This window comes from Nicotiana tomentosiformis, chromosome 10, assembly GCF_000390325.3.
Source record: "Nicotiana tomentosiformis chromosome 10, ASM39032v3, whole genome shotgun sequence".
Taxonomy (NCBI): domain Eukaryota; kingdom Viridiplantae; phylum Streptophyta; class Magnoliopsida; order Solanales; family Solanaceae; genus Nicotiana; species Nicotiana tomentosiformis.
Genome location: NC_090821.1, coordinates 16623610 through 16633255, shown reverse-complemented (window position 1 = coordinate 16633255; position 9646 = coordinate 16623610). Strand labels below are relative to the sequence as shown.

Here is a 9646-nt window from a genome sequence, read left to right as displayed (position 1 = left end):
ACTATATGCTTACCGAACTGCATTCAAAACTCTTATTGGTAGGTCACCATAAAAATTTGTATTTGGAAAGGCGTGTCACCTACTGGTGGAGTTAGAGCATAGAACATTCTGGGCATTAATGCAATTAAATCTTGACATGGAGGCCATTGGTACTAGTAGAGTCAAAGAGCTGCATGAACTTGATGAGTTCCATTATTATGCCTTTGAGAGCACCAGGTTGTACAAAGAAAGGATGAAGATGATCCATGACAAGAATATTATGGAGCGGATTTTAAGCCTGTGGATGTGGTATTATTGTAGAATTCAAGACTGAAATTATTTTCGGGTAAGTTGAAGTCCAGATGGTCAGGAGTAGTTGCGATTGAGTCGGGAGATGGAGTTCGAAAGTTCACAGTCAATGAGAAAAGGTTGAAACACTACCTGGGTATAGTCAGTGAAGAAAATATTGTGTTAGTGATTTATTTGAAGGAACCCCAAGTGTTGAGTGAATCTTGATCATGACTGACTGCGTCGTACCACGACGTTAAATCATGTACTTCCTGGGAAGCAACCCATGGTTGTGTTATATTCATCATGCCATGAGATTATCTAAGGCGCTTATTGGAAGGCAATCCAATTCGTTTAGTAGATTTAGTTTAGTTTTTGTTTTTGTTTTTGAGATAACGCGGACTAACAAGTTAGTTTTATGTGAATTTCACGTGTCTTACTAGGTAATGGAGCTACGTGGAAGAAAGATATACTGGGGGGGAGGGGGGGTCCTAAGCAAGCTAAAGGGTTGCAAATGAACAAGAAAACACTGAGCCATCATGGGGCGAAGTCGCGTGCTCTTATCTTAGCGTGCCTCGAGATGCTTAGCACTAAGGTACAGTGCCCCAGACCCCGCCCCGCGCTGTAATTTCAGCGCCCCACACACAGCCTTGCAGTGTCTAACGCATCAATATCAGCGCGCCTGATGGTGCCTTGCACAGCTTCATAGCTGCCTCTCACGCAGGCTTGTGTCGTCCAACACACCAAGGCTTGTGCGCCTCATGGTGCGTCGCAGCATCCAACCCTTGCCTCTCACACAGCCTTGCACCGTCTGGCACGCCAAGGCCTAGGTAAGTCTTAATTTTTTTTACTTAACCCCCCAATCCAAAAAAATAAAACCCTGCCTAATAACCCAACACTAAAACTACACGCCCTCCACCCAGCTTCATAACATAACCCTCTAATTCCAACTCCTTTATTCCCTAACCCCACCGCCTCGTCACAAACCACACGCAACAACCTCACTTCCCCAATTCGCCCATCCCAACTACACTACCTCGTTCCTCTCTCATCAACAAGTATGTTTCCTATCTCTCTCTCCTCTATTTTCTTCTCCATGGTAAATTCTAGTTGTTGGTTAGTGTATATTTTGCAAGTGCACCAATGGTGAAATTGTACTAAAATTGTTCCCAACCCCTCACACCCATTGGATATCTTATGATTTTTATAATGAGTGTTTCACACTCGATTCCCAAACCGATTTGGGAGGGTGGAGCAATCCTTTACCCAGAAAGAAATCATACACAAATAATGCATACAAGGTGTTCAATAAATTTCCCCATTGACGATTTTAGTCCAAATTTGAGCCCGAGTCTCCGGGATTGATTGACTTATGTGAGGTGAGCATGATTGATATGAAAAACTAAGTGTGGGGTGACTCTACGGAGTCGGGAAATGGCATACATGCTATTTGTAGTGCCGAAATTTAGATGCTAATGCACTTACTTGATGAAGGCGACGTCTGAGTAGCCTATGGTTTAGTTAATTAGCATATCTTAGAGCTTTAAGTGTGGATAACTCCGACCTTATTTTTGTGATAATTCTTGTTTTCTTGAATTGAAAATTGGTATGGTTGCAGGTACGCACAATATGGTTCATCCAACGCCTAGTTCTAAGGCATCAACTAAGGCCAAAGCACCGCCAAAGGAAAAGGCTAACATGTCAGGCCCACCACCAAAGAAAAGGAACAAAGTTGAGGCTACGTCTGGTAGTCACAGTGGTAAAGGAAATTAAGTGGATTTTGCTTCTACCCAGGAGCAACATCAAGATAAGGTGACTTGCGAGTATGGTATCAAGTGTGTGCACCCATCTGGGAGGTCATGGTACAGCAAGTGTCATCCAAACTCATATCACCCTGATTTTGCAGTTGATAAGCATAAGTTGAAGTCCCGTTACGCTCAAATTTGGAAAAGAATACATGATTTGGGATTGAGTTTTGTCTTTAAAAATCTGGGAGAGTCAAACTTTTAGTCCAAGAGTTATATGCCGGGTGGAACCTTGAGGTTGAGGAGAAATTGGTGCCTAGTCGTGGGAGGCTTATTGATATTTTGGCTGGTGCATTATGTAGATTTTTGGATGCCCTGATGTTCCATCGGGTCCATTGTGTGACTTTGTTGCCCAGCCTTCTTACAAAGATATTAGGGACATGCTGTGTGGTGTTAATTCGAATGCGGTGTGGATGAGGGACAAGAGATACAACACTCGCGCCTCTTTGCCTAAAGTGAAATTTACAAAAGAAAATGCTAAAGTGTGGTTGCCCTTGGTGAACACGAGACTACTTCCATGTGATCATGATTCTAATGTTGTCTGAGAGAGAGTATGTCTAGTGTATTTCTTGCTGATAGGGAGGCAAGTAAATGTGGGACAATTGATACAAAGTCAAATGGCATAATCTAGAAGTGGAATGCTTACTAGGATATTCTTTGTGAATGTGATTATGCAATATTTGCGTCGAGAGCAAGTGGATGAGGAGCCCAGGTTTGACATGTTGATTCCAGCCCCATCTCGAGTGACTGACATTTCTTGTATCTGTGGGCCCGATGGGAAAGATGGTACGACATTGACTACAATCGAGCATCAGGCTCGCGATGAGAGCGTCATGGCTCATTTGTATGGGATGATGGACTTGAAGTTGCGGATTGGGGGTAGGCCTGCTACTCCAGAGGAGAGAGCTCAATTGACTGAGTGGATCCCGCTCACCCCACTTGCATAACGATTAGTTGTTAGCTGAAGGCCAGGGGCCGCCGTCAGATGAAGATGTCAACACTCCAGAGCATTTTGTACAGAGCGATGAGGAGCAGGTAGCTCCAGAGGTTGATTCCACTGGTAAGGATCTGGGTGATGATGTTGATGATTGGGATGAGGCTGACAAAGCCTTTTTCGATGAGGGACATATTCTCGAGGACTGATTAGGGAGTTTCGTATTCACCCTTACTACTTTAATTATGCATTAGGGATACTGCATGTTTTTAAGTGTGGGGTGGATAACTCTCTTTATGCATAGTAGTATTATATTATTAACCATATTAGCTTCTTGTATTTTATTTTTTTAATGTTTATTTCCATCTTCCTGTTTTTTTTATTGTTAGCTTTTTGTTTTATTATCTTAGGATGCTTATATAGATTAGTATAACCCTTAGAATAGTATTTAGTAGTGTTGTATTTTTAGTATGAAAAAAAAAGACTTTTCCTGACGATGGATCTCCTAGACAGTTTTCTTGAGGAATTAAAGTCTAAACGAAAACAAATATAAAAAAATTAAAAAATAGAAAAATACAAAAATGTGTCTTTTTATTTTTCTTGGGTAGTAATAATCCCCCGTAATTTTTTTCGTGTCTCGGTTCTTCTTCATTGGATGTAACTTGAACCGGACAGTAGTTTGTTTTAGTAGAATAGAGTAGTGTTTAGGAAATAAAGCAGAAGAAATGACGTGATTCACACCTTTTGACTTGTTTGATAGTTGTATACTTATGTTTAGGTATGTGTTTCACCTTCCCTTGATTTTGAATATATAATGATGCCTTGATAAAAATGAATAGCATGTGGTATGACTCGTATGTCTCGTTTACTTGACTTGTATTCACTTTGTGCTTTATGCTTAATATATCTCCTGGCTTTGTGAATACTTGTTTGATTGAGAGTACGAATGAGACCATCCTTAGTGAGTCATGTGCTATGTGCGAAGTGAGTTCTTTGTATAGTCCATGTTATTTCATTTGAGTCTAGAACTTGCCCGAAATATAAATTGAAGCGAAATCCTAGGTGTTGCTCGGTTTGAAAAGTGATGTTAGGCTTTTTGTGATCTTTTTGAGTTTTGTTACTTATCACAAATAAAATCATCCCTAATTTATCCTTATAAGCCTATAAGCCTTTCTTTTAGCACCCGCATTACAAGCCTATCACCTTTTATTTTTAATTGAATTATTTTGATCATTATACCTCATAAAGCACTTGAATTGTAAAGAAAGCGCTAGAATGAAGTAGTGAGGAAACTTGGGGTAGCTTTTGAGTGCAACCAACAGAAGGAAAATATGTGCACTTGTATTTTAAATGAAAGCTCCACTAGCGGCAAAGAAACAAAAAGGAAAAAAAATTAATAATAATAAAGGTTTCTTATTTTTGCTAGGGGATGTGATCTTTAGTAATGCTTAAAGAAGTAGAAAAAAATATTCTGGGGTGAGCTATTTTGTGATGATTGAGGTGGATTGGATGAACTTTTGCGCTTAAAGTTGAATACGTGATGTGTTAAAGTACTTAGGAGGTTTAGCCACTATATCCTAAATATATCATACATGTCTCTTAGCCCACATTACAATCATAATAAAGTGCTAGTTTATTTTGGACTGAGCGTGTACATTAGTAGAGGTTTACATAAAGGACAAGCCTATAGACCTTTTTCGTGCATGTGACTTCTTTGAGAGAGTGAGTGATTTTATTCATATGTGTGAGTCCTTAAAATATATTTGATCATGTGATTTAGATGTGTGGACTGCTTACACTCTTATTTTTATTGTGAGGGCACGTGGTTTCATAAGGGATAAGTAACATTATTAAATTTCTCTGTTAGATTAAGTATTCAAGCCTTGGGTGCATTGTGACATTGAGTTACTTTTCAAGGCTAGTATTGTTATAATCATGTTGTTCATGTGTTGGATATGTTAAAATTGAGCATATGTACGTGAACTGTATTTTGACCGCATATGCTAGAGCTTAATTGTCTCTATCAACCATGGTCATTGGTGTAGTGTGCCGTAAATGTGTGGCTTGTTGGGGACTTGAAGAGGAAGTGTTTAGTTGGTAGACTCAAAGGAGAGAAACATTTAAGTGTGGGGTGTTGATGTCGTGCTATAATTCTATATATTTTGACATTATTCACTTTACTAGGTTGTTGTTTGGATGCTAATTCGTGCGACAATTAAGCTTAATTGAGTTTATTTTACATGTAGGAACACTAGGATATGAAGTGAAGAAAAGTTGAAGGAAATGGTACCTTGAAGCTACAAAATAGAGCAATAAAAAAAGACATTGCAAGGCCATGAAAAGTCGCAGCCGTAGATAGTGCAAGGCTTTGTCCAGGGCATCAACATTAGCGCCTCTGATGGTGCCTTGCAATGTATGTTGGCGCCTCTGATGGCGCCTTGCAATGTATCTTGGCGCCTCTGATGATGCCCCGCGTTGACGAAACTTATCCGAGCTACTTTTATTTCCGTCTTAATTTTGGACGTATATATGTTATCCCTACCATATAAATACCTCTTAAAGTTAGTTTTAGAGGGTGAGACATTATTGGAGAGGAAAAAGACAACGGAACACTTGGAAGCACGAATCACAAGAGTTTTTCTCTCCGTTCTTCGTTAATCTGTAGTTTAATGCTTTTGAATATTACAATGATTATTTATACAATTATGAGAAGATAAACTCTCTCATCTAGGGTTTGATGGAACCTATTGGAGGGTGATTTTCCACTGCGTTTAATATAAATTTGCCCTTGACTTTTCTCTACTTCATGTTATTGATTGAAGTGCTCTCAATTAACTATGCCTATTTAGTGTGTATTATTGAGAAAATGGTACACATTTAGGTAATTGTTGAACAACATTACTCCCAACGTATGTGAGGAATCAATACGGAGGGTTTAACGGTGGGATTAGGAATAACGAAACCTTGGTGAGCGGTGAACTAGTACCAGCTAATGCAATTCGGAAGAATACGTCTAGTAAATTGTGGTAGTTGCTCGGAAGAGAATTACGAAACCTGAAGTACTCACGATCGGTAGAGAATACTTATGCGAAATTATAGGAGACGTACCGTAAAAGATTCCGAAAATTGGGAAAATCATAACTCTAGGCCTCCTTTATTTTGTCTCCAACTCCATCCTCGTTTGTTGATAATTTTACTGTTTTCTAGTATTTGTTAGTTGATTAGTTAGAATAAAATTTTTAATCTTTATAATTTAGAAAATTGTTCAAACTTATCTTCTTAGTGATAGTGAACAACTGTAGCTAAGCCTTAGTTCTATGTGGGATTCTACTCCGATCATAGACGTCATAGACCGGATTATATTTGCAGCGACCGCTTAGTTTTTTTATTGGGAATAGTTGGGCGTGATCATATATATATATATATATATATATATATATATATATATATATATATATAAAGGACTTGAAAAGATGATATAAATAGGTATGAGATGCAAACACACAGGCTTTCTGATTATATACAACGACACAGTAAAAGTATCTATTTTACACTCTTCTCATTAAGAATATTTCCTTATTAAAATTTAACAGAATACTAATGCACGTTTCACGGATTAATGTCTCCAACACCACAAAGAAAACCTTTCAGCACAAATTTACAACTATAATTTAGAGTTGAGTAGTGAAAGCTACACAAGGAAGCCAAAATATGGTACAACAACCTAGATCGCTCAAGGAAAAAACACGATGCATAATATCAGGTCTATCTCCTAAGTCCTCGGAGAAGTAGATCGCTTAAACAATATGCATTTAGACAAGCATTGCCACATGATATGATGTCGAGGGGGCTCATTTGATGAAAAGAATTCTGGATCTTGCTCAAGTGATTCTGCATAACTTTCAAGAACGGTAACAATCTCCTCAAAGTATGGCCGCTTGTTTGGATTATTTGCCCAGCATCGGTTGATGAGTTTACAAAATGCTGTTGGACATGCAGCTGGCAATGGTGGACGTGCATTCTGCCAAAATCCCAATTCAAGTAAGAAACTAAGGCTTCCTTTCCAAGTTCAAATGTGCCAGAGATAAATGTGCATAATAATGCAGCAGAAAAGAGCTGTTCACAAAAACATTGTTTCTAATGCAACAATTCATGGGAGAAAAGTAATTCTCTAAACTAAAGAACAGTGTGGTTTTATAGCAGAGCCATTTATATATATGTAGTTTCTTATCTTGGCTCATATAATCATGAAACTAACTAAACAAAGGCATAAAAGTAATCACATCAACCAGCATGAAAAAATGGCAACATCAGCTATAATGGAAGCACAAAATCCATAAGACAAAATACCTTCTGGCAGACTGCAAACGCCGCCTGCTCCGCAGTCATGTCATCAAATGGTGTCAATGCAGTTATAAGTTCCCATAGAACAATACCAAAACTATAAACATCAACTTTCCTTGTATGGTTCTTTCCCTTGATCATTTCTGGTGCCATCCAACGGTAAGTACCGGTGAACCCCTTTGCTCTTCCACTTTGAGATTCTAAGCATGAGATCCCAAAATCTGCCACTTTCACATGCATATCCTCATCAAGAAGTAGGTTTTCTGACTTAAGATCTCTGTGAATTATCCCTTGAGCATGAAGATATTGCATTCCTAGTGCAACGTCAAGGGCCAATTTCACGACTAGGTTGAGAGGGAGCGAGTATGGCTCCTGCTGTTGGAGGTATTTTCTTAGGGAGCCCCCAGGTAGGTATTCCGTGATAATGCAAAACACAGGTGGTTTCTTACATGCTGCAATGAACTGCATTTGAGAGTAGAGAAATTGAGCTAGTGAAAAGAAGTAGCAGGGGTAGGATTCAAAATATCTATATGTGTACATTTTAATGGCAAAATCAAGATTGAATGCCTAAGTCAGAGAGTATCTGAAATCATAAATGAAACTATCTTGACAAAATCTACTACTGCACTGTTTGTACAGAAATTTGTGAGATAGTTTCACAGCTGGAATGAGCATGATATTTTTGTGAATGACACTAATCATATCACACTGAATATCAATTGTGAAGGAGTTTATCTCCATGCATAATCGAAAAGGCAAAACGTGCAATGTTATAGATAGAAGGAAATCAAGAGCAGAAGTCTCAGAATGAGCATTAATGTAATTGAGTGCCAACAATCAGCATGTATTATGGAAGAACTCGGAATGTGCTACAATGTGCTTGCTTTCACAGTATAGCATTATGGCATACTCGTCCTAGTGCGACAATTCCTCCAAGTTCCACAATGTAGTTGGAGAAAACAAAGCACAAGTAAGTATTTCCGGCCAATGGAATAGAGTGATACGGATATAGATGATCATATATATATACAAATTGAAGCATAATTGTTGTTGTAAGTTTATAAGGAAATATAAGAAATGAAAACAAATCAGATCAAGCATACTCACAGTGATGATATTAGGGTGATTTAGCCGAAGCAATAAGGAAACTTCAGAAGTGAAGTGTTTCTCTAACAATGCAGCCAAGTCTCTGTCTTCCTCAGGCTGACTAATGAGTTTAATAGCCACATCCCTTTGCTTGTAAATTCCTCTGTAGATCCTGCTATGCCTTCCTGAAGCAAATTTACTCCCTATATACAGCTGTGACATGTCGGCGCTCCATTCCTCTTCTCCCTCCCCCTTTATCGCTGCTCCTGATGATACCAAGTACTTGGACCATGACGCTGCTCGCTTGTACTCTCCTAAAGAAAGCCGTCTCTCCCGCTTCCCATTGCTCGTAGTTTGCTTAAACCAGTATGAATTCTTCATGCTACAAATTTGTAGCAAATGAACGCTGTCGATTTGGTGTCCTATGCCAATATTGCCAGTACTCTGCTAATTATATCAAGTACTTGATGAGAACCTATTTTCTTTTTGGTTCGTTTAAAAAAGAATGACCCCTTTCTAAATTTGAAAATAATTTTGCTTAAACTTACAATTTTACACTTAATGAGATGTTTTTATAACCACACAAATACTTTGGGACTCTTTTTGACTTGTTTAGGACCACAAATTCCAAAAAATTTCATTTTTTCTTAAACTTAGTATCCTGTTAAACATGTTCACATGAATCGGAACGGAGGGAGTAACCTTCTTTGTCATTTGGATACTAATGGTGTAACTTAGTCATAGTCTGCTGCCTCGTATCCAAAACTATATCTTCAGAAAAATCGGCAGAGTACATATCTCTTGTAAATTCTAGGGGTAATACAAAAGACACATTCCATAGCTAAGAGTTTTCAATAGTAGTATCTAGGTTTATAGTAGTAATTTTCGCAATGGTGAAAGCAAATGACGGGGGTGGTGGACTGGTTGTTTCCTTGTGTCAAGCGAGTGAGTTGGAACTTAGTATAATACAAATACAACAACATAACGTGTAATGATCCACTTCTGAGGTGACAATACTGGGGTATAGTGATTGAGACTGGTATTTTTCTCTTCACTCCTTTGCCCCTCCCTTTCGTCATAATACCTACTATCTCCTTATTCTTTTTCGATTTTCTTTGGGCAAAGGTCGAAGTTTTTCTCCGAGTTATGCTTAATAGTCCCATGTTACCATTCTTTAACAGTTGGAGTTAGGTCTAACTTTGCTGTTATA

The 9646-nt window shown here is 38.5% G+C and overlaps 1 protein-coding gene across 1 annotated transcript; it reads right to left on the bottom strand.

The window, feature by feature from the left end:
• Nucleotides 1-6567: 6567 nt before the first annotated feature.
• Nucleotides 6568-9279, bottom strand: LOC104092851 (serine/threonine/tyrosine-protein kinase HT1-like). Its single transcript, XM_009598532.4, has 3 exons — nt 8458-9279; nt 7357-7812; nt 6568-7027 (listed from the first exon to the last, which is right to left on the bottom strand). The coding sequence occupies exons 1-3, from the start codon at nt 8815-8817 to the stop codon at nt 6779-6781; spliced, it is 1065 nt and encodes a 354-aa protein (XP_009596827.1). The 5' UTR covers nt 8818-9279; the 3' UTR covers nt 6568-6778.
• Nucleotides 9280-9646: the final 367 nt, after the last annotated feature.